Below are 21597 nucleotides of genomic sequence, written 5' to 3'. Positions count from 1 at the left end.
AGACTCAGCAGCCAAACATTACTTTCCCCTGTAAACTTTACCCATCTTCCCTAACTCCCAAAAACTGCTTGCAAATAAAAAGTATTTTAAAAGTGTAAATTGGGCTCTTACTTGAAAGTAACTCATTTGCTCCTTCCAGTTTACAAAATGTAACCTCCGCTGGCTTTTCTCAGATGCTGCAAAGGATGTAAAATGGCATGTGAGGTTGCTACAGAAAAGTTCCAGCCTCTTATCTTTTACAACCAAGGTCTAGCCTTGTGCTTTTTACGCAGCGGGTACCTGTGAGTTGGAGGAACACAACTGGTGACAAATTACGTGCATTAATATGCACGTAAGACACTGGGTCTTCCAGTATATTCTGTGGCCACATTGGTGCGAGGCTGGGTTAAGGGATTGCAAATGAGCTGGTGTGAGGTCCCCACCTTTCCTTTCCTGACAAGATGTAGCTTCTTCCTTCCTTTTCTTTTTGGGAAATCGGCACACGAGTCAGCAACTATCCCTTCCCCATCACCGCATCTCCATCCTGGAGGAGGCAAAGCTTCCTGATCTAAAAGCCCTTTAAAAGGCCCAATAACTCTCCAGGTCTTACAGGGCTCTTGAGCCTTTTAAACAGTTTCTTAAGAAAAAAGAAGCAGGAAAACCGCGAGCGCACAAGGGAGGTGGGAAACCTGGAAATCTAGGAACCGGGAACGAACTTCAAGCCTTTGAAATAAGCGACCGGGCTAAAGGAAGCTCTTCCTGAAACAACTGCCGGTAGAAAGATGAAGAAGAAAGATGAAGGCGGGGGGGGGGGGGGAGGCTGCTCGTCCACTCAGCGGCTCCGCCCCTTCAACGGTTCCTTTCGTTTCTATGGAAACCAACCGACGCACGGAAAGCAGCGCGCAGGACCGGCTCCCTCGGTTTCCGCAGCGGCCCAAGCTCCCAAACCTCACTCACCTGAGTCACCGCATAGGAAAAGCCCCTCAAGCCAACTTTCCGCTCTTCGTTCTCCTCCTCCGCCGTCGCCAGGGCTCAACTCAGTGGCTCTATACTGTACTAGCAACTTCGGCGACCCAGGAAGTGTTCCCCAATCGCGTAATGCGAAGGCTCGCGGCTTCCTTGTCACTCAACTCTAGCCCCGCCCCCCCAGGGGGCGTCGAGAACCGGGCCGTTTTTAAAGGGCCCGCGTCCTCCTTAAGGCGCGGTTTGCTAGCGGGAGGAGGACGTCGAGATTTGGCTGGAGCGCAGAGCACCACTTGGTCCGGGGGAAGCGTGGCCAGCTCCGCCCGAAGGGGAAGACGCCTCCGTGGTGCAAGGATCCCTCGGCGCCCCCCCCCCCCACGTTTTAACAGAGACACATTCCCGATGTTTCTAAAACAAGCGCCGCAATACACTCGTGTTTCTGCTGCAACAGACTAACAAGGCTTCCCCCGGGACCGCCCCCCCCCCCCGCACAAGTAATCCTCCCCGCGCCAGCCAGCCCGCGGTCCGGGAGCTTAGGCGGCTCCGGGCTTAGTATGTAGCCCCTGTTGCCTTCCAGGCCCACCGTTCAATTCCTAGCTGTGATGATGTCAATAATCACCTCCTTGGTTAATGGAGAGTGTATATCTCGATGTGCCGGTCAAGGGGGTCAGTTGCTCTCTTCTGAGTGGCTGCTCCAGGGAGAGGTAAGGAAGGAAAACTAGAGGGGAAGGCATTTCCAAGATTGTGTCGTTGAGCCGGGATGCTAGGGTTGCCGGAGAATAATTGGCATTCCACTGTGCGGAAATCCACAGGGACTGCGCGCCCTGCTGGGCATGGGCATCCGCCCCGCGCTGGAGCCGAGCGGCAGACACAGCTTCGGGCATCCAGGACCTCTAATAAGGCGGGCCGAGGAAAGTATAGACATCGGAGGAAGGGCAAGGGGAGGGGCGCCCCAGAAGCGAAAGAGCCCGTGGATTACATACGAGGCAGCGTAAAGAACCACCGCTGTAGCTTGGGGAAGATGAAAGTGGCAGAAGAGGAGAGGGAAACTTGAGCGGGGAGAAAAGCCATCCCCTAAAAGTCTCGATTGTTACTATTATTTATCATTAGTAATAGTTAAAAAACAATTATTCTCTCCGATCACAGTACAAGTCGCAGGCTCAAGCGTCGGCTGCCAGCGAGCTCCTGTTACTACCGGTAGTAAATGGGATTTATGTACCAAACTAAGCTTCTAGTCTGCCTTGCTTGTTTCTATGTTAGCATGGTGGAGGTGGGCGAGGGTGGCGCTGCCGCCTGCCGGCGGGGCTAGAGGGCAGCTCCTCCGGCAGGGAGGAGGCTCCGGGCGTAGCATGGCAGAGGCGCCCTGCCGCCCTCCAGAACTTGGCGCCGTGGTTCCCAGCGCCACTAGCCTCTATGGCTAAGATGCCCCTGGGCGGTCCTTTTCTAGAAACATATTAAAAAATTGTCCAGTAGCACCTTAGAGACCAACTAAGTTTGTTCTTGGTGTAAGCTTTCGCGTGCATGGACAATTTTAAAATATATTTCAACTGTGTCAGACCAACACGGCTACCTACCTGAATCTTTCCTAGAAAGGCAAGGATATTCAGATGGTCATTTGCCAAAACGGGGAGAAGCAGGTAGGTGTGTGAAAATGAACGACAGTTGCACGGCTGGGTTGGGGGGAGGGGCGGAGAGAAAAGGATCCATGGGCATTTCACGTGCGTAGGGTGGTGGTGATCAACACTGACAACTGGGAAACATTGGCCTGCAAGTGCTCCAGTTGGAGAACAGCCTTTACCAAAGGTGTCATGGGCTTTGAAGACATTCGAACTCAGGATGAAAGGGAGAAATGTGCTAAGAGGAAGGCACGCTTGGCAAACCCACACCGTTATCAACTCTCGCCCGGAAACCAATGTCCCCGCTGTGGAAGGACATGTGGATCCAGAATTGGCCTCCACAGTCACTTACAGACACACTGTTAAAACTGTGTTTATGAGGACAATCTTACTCGGCTACGAGTGATCGCCAAAGAAGAAAAAGAAGATAGATGATCAACCAACTCTGGAAAGGGTTGTGCATTCCAGCGTAAGGGGCAAGGTGCGCTGCCTGGGAGAGCTATTCACTTTTCTCTCAGGAAGCCTAGGCTGTTTGTGTTGATGTCCACCCCTTCCTGGCCAGAGGTATGCTCTGGAGTCTTTTGAAGTTGGCAGTGCACTTTGTTGCATGCCCTTGAAGACAGTTCAGGAAATGCAGCTGCTCCAGAACACTGCAGTTCGGTTGCTTAACTTGCCAACAGGAATCACGGAACAGATCTTACCCTTGCCTGTATTGAAACAACCACAGTGGCTCCCAGTGAGTTTCTAAGCTCCATTCACAGGGCTGGTCTTAATCCATATACAGCTTAAGACTGACCCAGGTAGCTGTTGGGCTGCCAGCTGTCATATCTAGTCCTCTGTCCACCAGTCCAAAGATGTGTGAATTGAGTAAGAATACCGCATGACAATAAAAGGTTGCCCTCTCTCCCCGGCACCTCTGTTATTTGCTCTGCAACTAAGCCTGGTGCAATGACCGTAGATGTGAGCATCTGAATTAAAAAACAACCAACTAAGCTTTTCTTTGCAGGTGAAATCTCTGTCCTTTCCTAAAGGGGCAAGTTGGCTGCAGATTTGAGAATCTCAGACGACAAGAGAAAACCAAATCTTGACACAGTCAATGAATGGATATTATATTCTGAAAGATTGATATATTTATTTATTTAATCAATGCAACACCACATTTCACAGGATATGTATGGAATATTGTAGACCACTGAGTTAATACTGTCATTTTGCATTGGATATAGTCAAATATTGTGTACCACAAGCAATAATTTGTTACACATTAACAAAGCAACTTGCCACAGGGAACACACTCCATGAAAGATATAACTTTTTTTTTTTACATAGTTGGTAAATTTGACGCCACTAGTAAATTACTTTTAGCAATATGATTGTTAACTATTTATCCTATACTTGTAGATACTTTGTTGCAATTTTGGTGGTACTTTGCTGCCAGATTCTGTAATCTATTGAAGGTGTATGGGGGCTTGTATTTTAAATATGTTATAGAAAAACTAAACAAGGTCTACATATCACTGAACTGTAATTTGCACTAACTTTCCAGAACACAGTTGCTTTGCTAACATAAGATTATTCCAAAGCACTATCACACAGATGTTAATAATCAGAGTTTTAACGAGTTAAATCACATACTGAAGCACAAAGGTTATAGTACCACTGATGTTTTAAGATGTACAAGTACTTTTAAATGAACTTTACTGTAAAAGCACAATACAGAAGTCACTGTATTTACGTATCTATCCAACTGTAGATAATGGTTATGCACTGCTAGCTGGGATGATTTATAGAAATATGCTGGGATAGTAGTAAATAATTTAGAAACGTAATTTTATTTTTGCTGCTCCATGGAAAGCTGTGCTTCACTTAGATGCTACCAAAAGGCATAGACTTTGCTAACAGTCAACAGAAGAACAGACAGGTTTGGCGAGGCCCTTCTCAAAAAAGATTTTTCACAAGCTTTTAAAAAAGCAATCAATATAAATAGCTGTGACAATATGTATAAGAGAATCTATAGCTTGCCTAATGAAGTATTATTGAAAACACTAGTGTTTCCTTCATGACACCAAAATAATACAAATGACATTTGTTGTAAAAACCATGGGGGACCATTTGCAAGTTTACAAAGCATTGTGCAAACAGTAACAGATTTAGCCTCCATAAACATCACATGTGGCATTGACAGCCTCTGTCTGTGGGGAGAACAGTGATGCATCTAAAAAGCTTTACAGAACAGTACAAAAACTATCTGTTGAAGCCCAACTTAAGACACAAGCACTTCTATACATAGTAAGGGAGGATGCAAACAAAACTGAAATGCATGGACCACATAGCAGATTATTTCTTTACTTAGATTTTTGTATCAAAACTGACTGTTGTATTGAGTCATGAAATTCTGCTCTTCAAGTTAAAAAACAAAGATTCATATTTTTCTGAAATCAAAGTTCCTTAATAGTAGTATCCAAAGCAAAAGTTGAATAACTGGATTATAAGTGACCACAATATTTCCCATGTGTGCAAAACAATAATACATATGCAGTTGCAGGTAAAATATATTACTATATGCTGTGAACTTTTAAAAAACTCTTTCGACTCTTTGTGGAATTCACCATTACAAATCTTCATAAACCTCTGGTATATAACATTTCCCCAACATTTCCCTTAAACAGTCATTAATTAAACTTTGGCAGTTCTTTGGTAAATACTTATAAATATACCAGTTTTCGGCTACTGGAAGTGATTCTAAGTTCTACCAGTCAGGAGGGTATTTAAAATAGTATTTTGTAATAAATAAATTTATGTGCACTAAAAGGATAAAATTGTGCTCATGTGTTGTATTTAAATTAATTCGTGGGAACTTCTAATTTTGAACTTGAGTCCTGTGGATTAAAATGGGAATTAAATATGCATAAACTTCCCTGCATTGTGCCCTATTAGTAGTGGCATAATAAAATCACATGTGGAATTAGCTTTGTGAAATACCATATATACACACACCTCTTTAAATTTTGTACATAAGTGACATATTTAAAGTTCAGTGCATCTGACAAAACTATTGCACACAGAATTACATCAATGCCCAATTCTAGGAGATAATACTCTTAGCAAACAATTTTAAAGAATTTATCTTTCAGTAAAATCGTGTGTTGATAAAAACTTAGGTACCTGGGAAGGGCCTGCAGTTGATTTAGTGCTATTGGACCTGGGCGGTACAGGAGGTGCAGGTGGGGGTCTTGCTGGCAAAGGACAGAAAGAATCAGAGCTTCTGTTCCAGTCATTGGAAATGGCAGAACCTGAGCCAAATATGTTTTGTTCAGTGCCCAGTGAACTTGGAAAATAAGTTGCTTTCATGGAACTTGCTCTTTTTAACTCAGTGTGATTGTCCGGTGACTTTAACTTCATCACACAACCCTCTTCATCAAATGTTACCCATCCTCTTGGATTTACATTGTTTGCTATAGAAGATGTGTTTTGCAAACTGAAATTGTCTTCAAATGCATTAACGTAAAACGAAGCCTTGCTTTTATGAAGAGGTTGAAAAGGATAAGCAGCAGGTCCTTCTGTTGAACAATGTGAAGTAGCTCCAGGTTCTTGGGTTTCTGTTCTAAATGGATTTCCAGTAGTAATAGTTTCTTCAGTGAATGGATTTGTGCTGTTTAGTCTGGGAGCAAATGGATTTGGAGAACTGCACATATGTTCTTTATGTTTACTATATGTTGGAATAAGTGGCATTGCTGGCATGCAATTTATGTTACTTAAAGTATTAAAATTGTCTGTTGCAGAAGGCAACTTTGTCAGCTTCTTTTGGTTTAAAGGTACAACTGGTGACATTCGAACTGATGACTGAATCTTGGATGCAGAAAGCAGCTGAAGGGACAGATCTTCAAAAGGATCATTGTTTAGCTGTGTTTCAAGCTGAATGGCATGAACTCCATTTGCTCTAATCTGCAAAGTAAATAAAGTGCTCAAACATGTCACTTGGCTGTGAAACAGCAATTCTTCATTGTCCATGGCATAAGCAGTGGATCTTGCATTTCCTAATTTATTTTATGCTTGCTTCCTTATTTTAAAAGTCCTGTTTGATTTATTTTATAATCAAAATAATTTTTAAAAACCCCACTGCCCTTTTATTGGCAAAATAGACACATGTAGACCTACAAAGCATTTTATTTATCTCCCTATTAACTGATACAATTGTAATTTTTCAAATTTCTGAACACAAAAGAACATTACATCTCTACTGGAAAAAACCATTATGCTTTATTACCTGAAGAACTAAAATAGTATATAAATAATTAAATGTAGTCACTTTCACATGCAGAAAAGGATGATGTTATTATGAAGTTTTATCACAGTGAAAATGTTAGTATCATTCTATGTTTTAAAAATGGCTTCCCAATTTCTATGCACTTTTGTTGCTGTTGTTGTTTAGTCATTTAGTCGTGTCCAACTCTTCATGACCTCATGGACCAGAGCACGCCAGGCATTCCTGTCTTCCACTGCCTCTAGTTTCTTTAAATACTATACATTTTATGTTTTTTTACTAGGCCAAAATAGAAAGATATTGGGAGAAATTCAGCATTGCATTAAGGCAATCATTCTGTCAGGGCAAGTATTCTGCCTTGGCAGACTCAATGATCCCCCCTTCTCCCCCCCCATGTGCTATTCTGGAGATTCTCTCGACACCCCACCCTCAGCACAATGGGGGAGCATGGCAGGAGGAAAGCCCCATTACACAAGGAAGTCCATGCACAGGGTTTCTGCTGGCAGGTCTCATTAGTTGAATCCTGCCCTTCATTGAACTTCCAGATAAATGTTAAGCACTTAGAAATATTCCTGCACAAGGCAGAGGTATTTTTATTCTCCCAGGCATTTGAACAGTGCTAATGGGCTAGCTTTTGGTCATTCATTTTTGGGCAGTTCTTTCTAATGTGGGTGTTGTGGTTATTTTATGTAATCGGGTAATTTTTAGAGATGAACACTTAGTATATTTGTTTCGTTTTAATGAATTTTTTTATTGCATATTGTCCATGTAAATTGGTTCGAAACTCATTTGCCAGAGTGGACTGGAGGACATTTAGGGAATAAATTGACTTCTCCCACTCAACTGGATGGGCAGGCCGCAGGGCCTTTCAAGTCTTTTTCCTCCTCTTACAGGGATTGCTTCTGGTCAGGGCAATCCAGTCAGATGGGAGGGGTACACATAATAAATTTATTGATGTTGTTGTTAGGATGGACGGGTCTTTTTCTCCTCTGGGAAGAATCTCAGTATTTTAGCTAATATGCACTCAATGTCTTCCAGCTGACTCTTCACCAGAAATTCATAGCACTAATATCTGGTTATTTGTGGCAAATGATACATAAACTGAATAAATCTAATCAAAAGTATTTCTCACCATTTTAAACTGAACTAGAACTTATCAAGAATGGAGACCAAAGAACCGGCCTCGGTCCTAACAGAGAGACTTGAGGATGTCCTCTCTCTCCGACACCCAAGTTAATACCACAACATGACATCCACCTGAGGGGTTTGGCAAGTTCAGTACCCAACCTGGAATGCTGCCATGTTGAGTCAATTTCCACCAACCTGGCTCCCTCACCCAGCATGGGGATGAAAAGAAGGCTTCCCAACTGCAGTAGGTACCCTTATACATAGAATCAAAGTTTCCTCATATTTAAGACACATTCTACATTTTCATTTCTTCCAGTAATTAAGACCATAGTCCTAAACACACCTAAGAGTAAGCTCCAATGAACTGACTTCTGAGTGACTATGCCTACTGTGGTGTAAGAGTAAATTTCCATGTTTTTACATATATTAGACATACTCCAAACCTATATGGTTTTATATTCAACAATTCTAAACACACAGTTTTAAATCTGAAGATCCATTTTATACTTACCTAAACAGCCTGCTTAAAATAATAAAAAATCAATTTTGTCCAAGTCCAAGTATAGCCATGTTTAACTACAGAATAAATGTAAATCAAATGCAATTTTGCATATGGCACTTGGCATGCTATGTTTATGGTGTAATTTAAAAATACCAAGCCCCAAAAGAGCAGCACCACTGCTTTATAAGTTTTAATTGAATGTGCTTAAGTTGCATTGATCTCAGAAGCAACCCAATTCAAAACTAGCTTCATATTAAAACTAAACTAGATATAGTTTATGCTCAAAAGGCAGCTTTCATTTCATGAACTTTTGAGTGTGAGAGAGATGAAACCAATATTACACTTTTTGCCACAATATTCATTTTGTTTCATAAAGTACTGCAGTCTTGTTATCAGGGTTGAGCAGTGTTTAAAAGTTTCAGAAAATGGGACCGAATTAAGTTCTTCCCGTAGCAGTGGTTCTCAAAGTGTGAGGCAGACCTCTTGGTGAGGTGCAAGTGAGGTTTCCAACTTCATCATAAGGCAATGTTTGTGGATTTTTAGCTGTTTTAGTGTCCTGTATTAGGACCCTCCCCTCTGATTTATGAAAGTTGGCAACAATCAGACATTTATTTAAAAACTTCTTTATGCTGTTTTCTTCATTTAAGGAGAGGCTTACTTGGCACAGTTTGAGAACCCTTACTCTACAAGGCCATAGCATACCAAGGTAAATAAGGTGCTTTATGTCAATAATATGCTACAGAAAGCAAGAATGAAACTATGGCATGTCTGCCTATATATGCAGGCAGGTGATTTCAATGCAAGTGCAGATGTATGAAGCAATAGTGTTCATACATCTTTTTGCTACAACTTATGGAGAACAAATAATGGATGGAAATAACAAAAGACTAGTAAAGAGTCAGGTACCTTTTACCCTGATGGTTGATCCTGCTTGTGAGAAAGAGACAGACATCAAAGGGAAAATATTAGGAAGAAATCCATGGTAAAATGCTTCAAAAGTGACCCAGCACTACGTCTGTCCAATTATTTGAGTGTTAGATGTTATTTTGATAACACATACATGCAGAAACACTACTGTACTAATTGGATTTGCTATGATATAAAGCAGGGATACTAATCTTGTTCACGCTGAGGGCTGCGTTGATCCACAGTCAACCCTCCAGAGGCTGCTTGTCAAACTGGGGGTAGCTAAAGTGTAAAATGCTTTCCCGTCTGCTATTCTGCATTAATTTTAAAGCATTTATTATTCATTACAAAATTAATTTTTTTATAAAATGGACAACTTTGCGAGAGACAAAGTACATCATCATAGTGGGGGACATATGAGAGCAGTCAATAAAAAGCTTTTCTTTTTTTAAAAAAGTAAAAACTGTTGACCTTGTGGGGTGCAAATTTGGAGGTCTTGTGGGTACAAAAAAACTGTAGGCTAGCCACCCCTGATATCAATAGTCCTCCACTTTGGCTTTGATCTTACAAAGAAAGCTGCCTCAACTGGCAAGCTATGTTTGAGTCAATGATACCCAAGAAGCATTTTGCATATTTAAAATATATTGCCTTTGGGCAGTATTCTAGTAACTCATCCTGTCAGCACAAGGATTACTTATAGTGCAACACAACTACGCCCTCCCCCATGTGTACATTGCCATGCCCTCTCCTAATCTGCTCTAGACAGTTGGGGAACCCCTAAAACAGATTTAGGCGGTTCACAGGGTGAGGAGCCGGGAAGTTCAGCTGCGCAAGGATTTCCTTGTACGGATGGAACTACTTAGTGCTACGTTGAATACAACCCTTAGTGATCAAGTGACTATTCATAAGACTGTGGCGGCTCCATTTTAAACTCGCTCCAGATGACATTTGGTCATGCTGCTATGTGAGAGCGAGATAATCATGTAAGTGACTAGCATGTTCAAAGGACTGCATGGATTGGGTTTTGATTTTACAGATTTAAAAGCAGGTTGAGGAAATTAGGCTGTAGTGGCTTCAAAGACTCAAAAGCTCTCTTTCTGAAGCAAATCATTACTAAGAGATTGCATTTTGACATATTCTGTTAAACTTTTCCATGTCTGATTGCCAGTGGATAAACTAGTAATACTGTTCTAGCACTGCTCTAAATACCTCTTATATATTCATACCAGGTTATTTGGGGAAAGTGTATAGAGGACTGTGTTTAACTGCTTTCTAACTTCTCCAAGAAAATGGATGCTCAGTATTAGACATCTTTCCTAATATTTTGCATGTTTTTTTGACCTAATTTATAAGACTTAGAAGCAGCAAGACTCTTATCAACAGTGGAAATGATAGTTAAGTCAGTTTGAATACAAGTGTGACCATAATAATTTATTTTTAGTAAGCTAGTCCAGATGAAACTTGGCCATAATACATGTTTAACCCTATGCCCATGTCTTAAGACATCTGTCTACCACCTAGGCTGAGATATAGTAGCTGCCTACAAGAGTAACATCCATCTCAGTCATGTCTTATCACTTATGGAGTGGCCTCCCCAGAGGTTTGCCTGGCATTAATGTCTTTTAGACAATCCCCAACCACAGCTCTGCTAGCTGGTGTGTGTTAGGATGGGGTGGAAGTGCCTCTTTGCCAGCAGAGCTGGGGGTATGTTTGGGCTAATGGCACCCAGAAACTCTATGGGCCCATGATTAGGGATCTTCCAAGTACAGGTTTGAGCTGGTCTAGAATCTGCTGGCTCCAAGATTGCTCTGTTCTCCCCAATGGTCCCAGGACCTAAGTGAACTTGTACTGTCTATGCTTTCTGATTATTTGAGCTCTACAATTTGTTCATTTCTTAGATTATGAGTATTTATGACTTGTCAACCAAAAGTTATACAAATTTACAGTACTTTCTATGTCATGAGACACACACACACATGCACATGACTGTGCCCAATAACTATCAGTCCTTTGTTCTGGGAAGTTCTGGATACCTATAGTCATATACATGCTGACATTAGAAAGTAAGAACCTTTGAGTTCAGTAGGATATGCTCCCAAGTATGTCCTAGTCATCAAGGAAGCCCTTGCATGGGTACAGATGTAAAGACAAACACGTTCATTTTGCACTTGTCTCCTCCCATTTCAATTCTAACCAGATATATAATTGTGTAGTGCAACAGACATGTGGACTGCATGACAACAAGCCTTTGAATTATTCTTCTAAGGAACATAAAAGTCCTCTTTAGTTGTTAATCAACATGATTTGTTACAGGAACCAAATAGTTTGTTCATAAAATACATAAATAAAAACTGGGAAACATGATTTAAACCAGTCTCTATATGATGAATCCATCCCTATTTATTTATTTTTAAAGAAGCTAAGTTTGTAAATCCTATCCATACATGCTTAGGAGTAAGCCTCACTGTGTACAGCAGGACTTGTTACTGAGTAGGTATGTATAGAACTGTGCTAAAAGGCTGAGATTCCTAAACACACCAACTTGCATGTAAGTCCCAATAAATTCAGTAGGACTTAATTTCAAAAATATCATAAAATCGTTGAATTGGAAGGTATCCCCCAGGGTCATCTAGTCCAACCCCCCTGCACTGCAGGACTCTCAACACACATTTCCACATCCCCATCCCCTGCTTAGCTTTGAAAATGTGCTAGCAGTTTTATTGCTGCGCCAATATAAACAGATCTGCAAGTGCCTCAAAGTAAAAGCGCACCACACTAACTAGACCCCCGCCTTCAAATGTCAAACATCTGTATGAATTTTAACCACCACAAAGAGGATAGCTAAAATTTACAGCACTATTTTTTAATAGTTGGTTTAATATGTTTCATTTGTGTTTTCTTCTCCATAGTTTCTCATAGCTCTATAACGTTGACTTGCATCTAACATGGGGATTATGTTCTGGGGATGGCGCATAAATCTGAACTTGTGTATAGTCGAACTGCTTCCACATGAACAATCTTACATTCCAGAGCCGACACACCAAACAGGTCTTGCCCCACAAGCAAGACAGAGAGCTTACCACACTTATCTTGAAATATTTTGCTTACTGGGCTCAGGGATTTGTTTACCAAGCTCAGGGAGGCTCTCACAAGATTTCATGGGAACTCAGAAACCCAGCACAAAAACAGCTTTTAAGCACTCCACCTTCTGCGCGTTTAATTTATGTGATTTCAACTGGACAGCACATGTAAAACGTGTTTAAGTTGTGAGTTGACTGCACTATATATTTAAATGTAAAAGTTATCAGCATGTGAATGCTGCTGTTGAGTAAGCCTGTTAAAGTAAGTGTACTTGTGCACTGAAAATAAAGTATTAAAAAGAATTGCATACATACTTGTTGCTGTGAAGGAACGGGTTCAGAAGGCAAGCTTTGGGATGATTTGCTACGAGGGGGAGGCTGTGGTGGTGCTTCCAGGTTTTGAGGAGAAGCTGTCTGAGATGTTGCTGTCATAGGTATAAGAGGTTCCTGCATCTTTAGGGCAGGGGCCTGCTGAGTGGTGGAATGAACAGGAATGGCACCCTGTGGCTTAAGTGGTTCAGGAAGCAGAGGGGAGCCTACAAATACACAGAAAGCGTATTTTAATGGAGTTAGATTTTCTCAGTTAACACAAAGTTCTCTTGGCAGTGGTCAGTGTCTCAACCCTTGGATGGCAACTCATAGGAAAAAATGATTATCTGTATATACAGAACTGCACATACCAAAACATGTATGAGTAACCACAGTTCAGGAAGACTGCCAGAGGCCTGGATTAAAAGAGCTGCTCATTCAAGAATTTTCACTAATTTGGATCTTTCTCCCCTTTGAACAGCCAGGCCCTCTGCTGTATCACAATCTGCTTTTGAAATTCACATCAGTTCCAAAAGCAGTTTGTCATGAAGGGAACTGCTCCTTGAGAACATCAGATCTAAAGTCTCATTGGGCTCATAGAACTCATGTCACAGTTATTTACGGTAGGTCCTGAGCAGAGATAAGTCTTCACACATTATGGAAGTAGGAGGTACAAATGTTTGAATACAGCATATGTATCTGGTATTTCCTATGAGGTTAAGAACCATTCATGGCTTTGATCACACACTATGTAGCCATGCCACAGTAGGGGTGAGAACTACTATCTTTAGCTTTAATACACATCTCCAAAGTAGTCAGCAACAAACTTTCCTGAGGTTGCTCATTAATCTAGTTTATTCTGTTTATTTCATTCTATACCTCTGAAATACTTGTGTACCCATGGGTAAAGGATCTGCAATTATTTCCATGCACATGGATAAGCAGATTCTCTCGCAGTATTTTTTAAACAAAAGTACTGCCCAGAAGTGGCTACAAAAATTCTAAAATCTTCTCTGCATAGCAGACCTATAGTTTACAAAATTGCTTTAAGTGCGTGACAGAGACTTTATTCCACTAGCAACCTTGAACCCCTATATTATGTGCTGGTAAGAAACACCCATTAATTCTGAAAGAGATGCGAACCGGACACTGCCACAGAACCAATTCTGTGAAAGGGGGAAGAGTAGACTGTAATATATACGGTAGGTCTCGCCACTGAACTGCAGGATAACTACATTAAAGCAAAAACAAACAATTTACCTCTTGGTGATTCTGCTGGCTTGGGTTGGACTTCAGGTGTTTGTCTCCCCACAGGGGGACGGGCGTGGCTTAGTGGTGCACTAATGACCCCAGCTCGGGGAGGAATAGTCTGAAATGCATTAAGTGCAGAGATTCAATTATGGTTACAATTTGGAAACCTTAACAATTGCCTGTGAATGGAAGTTTGGTTCTCTTCAGATTGCAATGATTGTGCAATCAAGGTCAAATATTTTAATAGCTTAATATTTAGGCAAATGGAAAAAGCTAAATCTTGAAATCTTGAAAACTTTGAAGTTAATAAACCCAAACACAGGATCACAATATCACAACAAAATCACAAGCTCTGATTGCCTACCGGTCTACATGTACTGTATCCAGAAGTTCCTATGCTTGTAGGTCCAGCTGGAGATGGTGAATGACTCTGAGCTGCAGAAACAGTAAGAAGTCACTAATTTAGAATACATTTCGAAATCCAGATTCTCTGTAATTAAGTATTTAACCTCAATATATAGTACCTATGTCTCTTCTTTGTAGCCCAGGACTTTTTTGAGCTTTGACGTAAGAACAAAAATAAATAAATCAGTTTATACTAGTGAATATTTAGGTTTACATATACATGATTTTATATTTAGATGAGAAAGTTGCAGACCTCCTAATTCAAATGTTTATATTATTGTATCTATCTGTATTTTTAACATTATGTTTTGATAGTCTTTAATGGCATAACAATTGCATGTTTTATTCCCTTAGCATAGCATGATCCTGGAAGAATGAAATGCTCCTAACTGTTAGGAATCCTCTAACCTTAGATCACCTTAGATGCACTGTGAATATGATAACTGATTTACAGAATTGTTTATCAATGGTTCCAGTAAAATGCAAATTGACTCCAAATTAGGCTGAATATTTCCAGTGCTTACAAGGAGACTAATCTGACAGTTCAATGCATAATCTAAACCACAGTTATGTAGTTTTCATTTCTTAACAAAAACTAGTACATTTTAAGAAGAAATATGCCTAAAGCATATTCACATTTGTCTGGCTATTGACTCAATAGAAAGGTTTTGATCTCACACAATTTAGCGCTTTCTTTAAAAAACAAAATCAAATTTGACTTCATTTGTCATGACTGAATTATTATCTCAAGAAGTTAACACTGAAAATTATAAAGTACAAATAGGAACCCTCATGCGAAAAAGTTAGGGCAGCTGTGCACCAATATTTGCATATATAGTTTGACAAGAGGAAAATTCATTACCTTCTTCTCTCCTGGCTACACCAGGACTGGGAGGAGCACCAAGACCTTATCAGAGAAAAGCAGAAAAGCAGTATTTTGGCCATGCAGCAGGGTAAGGAAATGTAAGACAAAACAGAATTGCAAGGCTTTGTTCTGAATAAAGTGATCAACTCAAAGAGTATATTGCTGCGATTTGAGGGGGAAATAAGCAAGCATGAAGTTCACATTTAGAAAGATTGAAGAGCATTCATTTTATTTTTCATTGATAGGATCATATTTAAATCATAAGCAAGATAAAAATACAGATTTAAGAACTTGTGTTTCTTTGTCAGGACCCTAACTGTGAACTAAATTTCAGTATGCCTTTCCCCACTTTCCACAGGGATGTGAACCCGGCACCATATGTTACTAGGCACCAGGCAAAAACAATTTTTATTACCCAGGCTTTTGGAACAAACCAATGTACCTCCTCCTGTCCTCCACACATAATCTCAGTTCCAGGTTTGTTCACATTTGTAGTTCATATTTAATCAGGCATATTACTGTGGTTTTAGCACCATCTTTAACATTTCAAAGCCGTAGTTAACTTTACTACTTTTAGGAAAATAAAAGCATTCTAAAACTAAAACTGTGTCATAAAACCTTTGTTAAAAACAAAGACGGATATCCAACTCACTCTTATTCAGAGTAGCCCTGTTTCAAGTCCAATGATTTAAATGGAGCTTCTGTGAATATGTATGACTAAGACTGGATATCAACAAATGTGTTAACAAAGAAATATAGATTAACACAAAATATTTTGCCCACTATTTAAGTCATATTTGAACACAAACATTACCTCCAAATTCTTTTCTAGCAGGGGCGGGGCTTTTACCTCCTTAAGAGTAAGAAGTCGATGCAGCAATAAATAAAAAGTATGAATTGAAAGAGAAGCACGAGTCAAAATAAATCAAGAATCAGGATCAATAAATGCACTGTTTGTAATTATATAGTCTTTGAGAGCTTCATACTCAAAGTTATAGACAGAGAGCTAGAAAAGCATCAATAGATAGGGTAGTAGTGGCTGTATTCAACAGGCTAAAGCATAGTTTAACATGAAGAACAAATGCAGATGAGCCTTGGGGTCATGCACTCCCCCCTCCCTTCCTCCAGTGTGGTGATAAGAAAAGAAACAGTTTGGAAGTTTTTGCTTCTGTTTTTCCTTAAGTGCAGGTTATTGTGTCATCCAAACTGGCAAAGCTGTGGTTAATGGTAACTGGTTTGTTTGAAACCAAGGGTTATAAAGTTATTTGAAACAAACCATAGTTACCATTAACCATGGTTTCGTGCAAACAGAAGACAAAGCTTCCATTGCCCTCTACACAGTCACAACAAAGGTATTCTTAATTTAAGCTCATTTACCACCAACAATAGAAGAACTTCTTTCAGGTATTATTTTCACATTTTACCAGCTTACCTGCTGGGGGAGGTGGTCTCTGTGGTGGAGCAGGGCGAGCAGGAGGTGCTCCAGGGCGAGGTGGAGGCAGGCGTTTGGGTTCCAAACTTTGGGTCGACTCTTTTTGTTGGGCAATTGGTTGAAAATCTATTGGAGAACCTGGCAATAGTAATTTATATACAGAGGTATTTAAAAAAATAAAACATTCTTACGCCTAGTTATATAACAGCTATTTTTTTCAAATTACATTATTCAAATGTACACAACAGCACACAAATCCTGTTATTTCTTTCAGGAAAGCAAGTACCATCTCCTCAAGCAAGTATGAAGCTCACACTTACTTGTATGTAAAACTTGTTTTCAGTAGTACTGTTAATACCTGTAGTATTTAATATAAATTGTTAAAAAGCATTTCCTTGATGTTTGCATACTCTGTATGACTGTAATATGGAATATTAAATGATTATATTAGTGTTGTTTATTTCAGCCAAAAATAATCTCCCAGAGCAGGTTACCATAGCAATAAGATGGTTATTGCCTTCAGGCTCACAAAGTTCTTGAAGACCTTTGTTTCAACAATCTTGGGTACTTTGTATTTGAATATCCATATACATGCATCTAATGGAATGTACAAGTAAGTACATGCACATATGGACAGGATTTTGGTAAGATGTGGCAATACCTTGAGAAGATGTAGGTGGTCCAGGAGTCTTGTTAGGTGCTCTGCTTGGTCTTGATGGAAGGGCTGGAGGTGGCCCATCTGATAATGTAGGCGACTGACAAGGGCTTGAACGAGGTGAAGAGGCAGGTGAGGCTCCAAGACCAGAACCTCCTGCTAGCTGTAGATGCTGTGGAAGAATTTCTTCTACTTCAGCACTATAATCATCAATATCACCTTGAAACAAAGTAAAATATTCTTAAGTAAACAGAACTACAAATCTGTCAAGTTGTACCGCAATTAATATAACAAATAGAGCTTTAAAAAATCTACTACAGCTGCTACCACTTTCCTACAAAATATAATCAAACTTTTATTTTGATTATGCATAATGGATGAAACCTAGTTACAGTATAGATTTAAGTTTGAGTTCGACAAACCTTCCATATCATCATAGTCTGCTGAAACCTCCGCATCTTCACAAAGCAAAGTGGAACTTGTTGATGAAGGCAAGGCAATATTCACTCTCTCCAGACTCATCTCTTCTTCTAAGCTCTTAATCCAATCTGGGTTTTTCAAATTAATATTGATTGTCCTCCCAAGCAGCTGAATTTCAAACAAATAAGAGAATAATTAATATAATTATTGATTATGGTTTGTGCAACTACTTCAAAACTATAAATATCAAGAACTACAAATATAAATCATAATTCTAATTCTAACAGTGAAAACAGAAGTAAGATTCTTCCTCATGATATAATGGGAGGCTGAATTTGCTCAAGCTGAAACTCATCCACAGGTTAAGCTTGTGCATTAAATAATTAAAAACAACAATAGAGTTAAGAAACTATATTATCAACTCATCTTGTTTCTGGAAAGTTTTGCATTGACTGCCAAAAATGTAACTTGCTTGACAGCAACTTTTTATGGAGAACACATAACATGATGCTGCTCAAGCATACCTATGTAAAAACATGTTTTTCAATATTCTGTTGACAGCGCTCACTTCAATCCAGGGTGAGAAAAAAATCTATGGTCTAAAGGAGCAGGAAGTTGGTCACAATGAGTCTGGGGTAATTTAATCTATGGCTGACAGCAGTTGAACCATGGTGTGTCCATTAAAAACAGGTATCAGTTGGAAACACACACACAAAAGGAAATTGGAGAAAGATGGGAGAGAATTAGCCTGGCTGACCGGTTGGAGGTGAGCATTAGGAGGGAGGGGAGTCATGAAGGTACAAACATTCTCCTCCGTGCAAACTATGTTTTCCCACTTCAGCTATATAGAAATAAAGCACTGTGTTTCCAAGCTGAAAGTCCTGAACTTCAGGCTTCTAGCACTATGTAACACAGCAGGGGGAAAAAGAAAATTATTGTCCTCTGCAAGCCCCACAAAGCACTACAAATGCTTTTGCTTCAGGTTGCCATATATATATATATATATATATATATATATATATATATATATATATATATATATATATTAGCCAGACAGTTTACTGATTATTTGTATTGTTTTAATGATATTTTAATGATATTTTATGTTTCAGCATTGTACACCACCCTGATATTTTATGATTATGGTGATATAGAATTCCTTTTATAAATATAGAGAGAGAGAGGGAGAAGGAAAAAACAAGTAAAAGACCACAATATGCATAAAACACTTTACCTCAATGCCATTCATGTTAAGAACATTTAAAGCAGAGCTCCCTTCCAAGAATGTCACCCACATTTTGTCTTCTACAAATCTGTGAAATATAGCCAATGTTAAAATGACAAATCATAAAGCAAACATTTATACTCCTGTCACTGAGCACCCACCTTGCCTCCAAGTTTCTGTTGTGGTCTCAGAGACAAAGATTGGTAAGAGCTGATTATCTAGTACAGGGTGCATTTGCAGGACTGCTCACCATACCCTTCTGACATGAACAATACAGCATCATGGTCCTGTGTGTCTTGGGCTAAGAAGAAGAGTTTGGATTTGATATCCCGCTTTATCACTACCCGAAGGAGTCTCAAAGCGGCTAACATTCTCCTTTCCCCTCCTTCACAACAAACACCCCGTGAGGTAGGTGGGGCTGAGAGACTTCAAAGAAGTGTGACTAGCCCAAGGTCACCCAGCAGCTGCATGTGGAGGAGCGGAGACGCAAACCCGGTTCCCCAGATTACGAGTCTACCGCTCTTAACCACTACACCACACTGGCTCTCTAAGAAGTTTTCTAATAATCAAAAGCTCAAGTTCATGTATCCTGATACAATCAGGGTAACATTTTGCTGTTCTTGAAGGTCCTGACCCTCCAACTAGCACCAAAAAACCCCATCCAGGGTCAAGTAACCCTTTATTCAAAAAGTCACTATTGCCTTCCCCTTTGCTTCACTTACAAATCCTCCTTACATTAACCATGCTGTTTCTGTCCCCACCCCCCTAAGACTACAACTGTTCTTGGGATGTCTGAATGGAAAGCCTCTCCTCCTACCAGAGGGGAGGAGTTGTGCATGGGAGCCGGTTCCCGCATCAGCAGGGGGGCGTATTCGGCCCCCTGCATCAGTTACCCGGGCTGCCGCACTGCACCCATCAGCCAGCACAATAGGGCTGGCTTGGGGGGGGGGCAGGGTTTAGCTGCATTCAAGCGGCCGCGGCAGCTCCATGCCCTCATTCTGCTTCCTGAAGTCGTCGGATCACCCGCCCACCCTCCCTTTAGGTCATATCTATGCTTTTGACCTTGCTATGGACTTTGGTTGGTTGCCCAGGGGGCCTGGTAGGAATTTTTATCCATTTGGCAAATTGGCACCAGCCTCTTGGTTTCTCGTAGCAAATCGTCACAACTTTTCGGGTATTGGCGGCTAGGCATTGGTATATGTGTCGTGTGTTGGAGGGCAGGTTGTGGTCATTACCTACCCCTCGTTGGGTATTCCGTTAAAGGAATCCGGTAGCCATAGATCCTGTCCGATGCCCTGCTGGTGGCTAGGGCCGTGGCACGACCCCCGGTGACATCAGGGGAAGCTTCCAGTTGTATTTGTATCAACAAGCTTCTCCCACTGGTTGTTAACATTCAGATGCCTCCCCACTGAGCGGGGTGGTGCCATGTATAGATTGTTTGATCCAGTGCCTAAGCCAATACCACTCACATGCTGTAACCAATAAAGTTGTGGCCTTGTCTAGCCCATTAACATAAAATACATGTGTCCTTGTGTCTTATTTATCTCTAAGTGGGTGGCGGCTCTTCAACTCACAACATTATGCACTTGTCATGAATGCTCCTTTTGGTTTGGGTGCAGGAGGCAACCCTGCTTAACACCTGATATTCCCCAGGACAGGTAAGGATCATGTTACCTAACTTTGTAGACAAGGCCTCATTCAGAGGCTCTTCCTCAGTTCTGGCCAGTGGTCAAGCTGAAGAATAAAGTACACCTAAGAGTCTGACCTTATGAGAAGGCAAAAAGGGAAAGTGATATCCGCTAGCACATGTTGGAGTACAGTTGGGCTATGGCCAAAATGAATATGAGAGTCAGTCACTAGGTTAGGTGAGGACTGAATGCCTCCTACAAACACCAGAAGGAACTTGCATTGCAAGTGACCAACGTTCTCTTCCCTGTTTGTTGTGAAGGAGACAACGAAGATGGGGCATGCCCAAGCTGTCCACTACAAGTGTCCTTGAAATGAAGTTGCTCTAACCTTATGAGTATAACTTCACCATAAGTTGCAAACTTTTGAAGAAGTTCATCAATCAAGCCATCATCAAAATAGTTCTCTTCTGTTGAAGACCCTTTGATAGAGACCATTATAGTACCATCAGGTGGTCCCTGCACTGCAATCACTTCCTTGTAAATTTTGTGTCGTTCTTCTGCATCAACTTCAAAGATATCTACATCAATCAACCCAACAACAGGCCTGCAAAAACATAAATAAAGGATGCACATCAATGGCTGAGGAGCATCAAGAAATAAATTTTTAAAATATTAGAAGGTATTACAAAAGGCCAACTTCAAACCTATGATCAGATGTTTTCAGCTCTGCCCTTCCATAATACAACAAAGTTCCAGGATTCCATGTGTAAATATGTTTACTTTCATCTTGAAAACTGGAATTCATAAGATCCATGTCTTCCGCTACAAAAGTCATATAAGAAATTATATGAATATGCTATAATAGTCAGGATATAAACAAACAAAGGGGAGAAGAAGCCTGTGGGAAGGGGAGATTTACATTTCATATTATAATCAAATTAAGGCCACCTCTTCAAATGAGAAGAAGAT

At 40.5% G+C, this 21597-nt stretch overlaps 1 protein-coding gene across 14 annotated transcripts in view; it reads right to left on the bottom strand.

The window, feature by feature from the left end:
- The window catches only part of SYNJ1 (synaptojanin 1), a 55373-nt gene that overhangs the window by 1052 nt on the left and 32724 nt on the right, over window positions 1-21597 (bottom strand). For 4 of the 14 annotated variants that reach the window (XM_035115626.2, XM_060273603.1, XM_060273604.1 and 1 more), the window contains 13 exons: window positions 21333-21450; window positions 21017-21232; window positions 19010-19088; window positions 17778-17943; window positions 17362-17574; window positions 16701-16838; window positions 16083-16121; window positions 15266-15310; window positions 14523-14558; window positions 14363-14433; window positions 14008-14116; window positions 12754-12974; window positions 3130-6503 (listed from right to left, as the gene is read on the bottom strand). In XM_035115626.2, coding sequence (XP_034971517.2) covers window positions 5682-6503; window positions 12754-12974; window positions 14008-14116; window positions 14363-14433; window positions 14523-14558; window positions 15266-15310; window positions 16083-16121; window positions 16701-16838; window positions 17362-17574; window positions 17778-17943; window positions 19010-19088; window positions 21017-21232; window positions 21333-21450 — 2273 coding nt within the window. In that variant the 3' untranslated portion in view covers window positions 3130-5681. Of the gene's footprint in view, window positions 1-111; window positions 177-3129; window positions 6504-6584; window positions 9383-12753; window positions 12975-14007; window positions 14117-14362; window positions 14434-14522; window positions 14559-15265; window positions 15311-16082; window positions 16122-16700; window positions 16839-17361; window positions 17575-17777; window positions 17944-19009; window positions 19089-21016; window positions 21233-21332; window positions 21451-21597 lie in introns of those variants that run through there. The other 10 variants (XM_060273605.1, XM_060273607.1, XM_060273612.1 and 7 more) reach the window with 9 other exon arrangements.

The sequence above is a fragment of the Zootoca vivipara genome, chromosome 4 (assembly GCF_963506605.1).
Source record: "Zootoca vivipara chromosome 4, rZooViv1.1, whole genome shotgun sequence".
NCBI classification, from domain to species: domain Eukaryota; kingdom Metazoa; phylum Chordata; class Lepidosauria; order Squamata; family Lacertidae; genus Zootoca; species Zootoca vivipara.
Note: the sequence above shows the minus strand (reverse complement) of the source record. Positions and strands in the feature narration are given on the sequence as shown.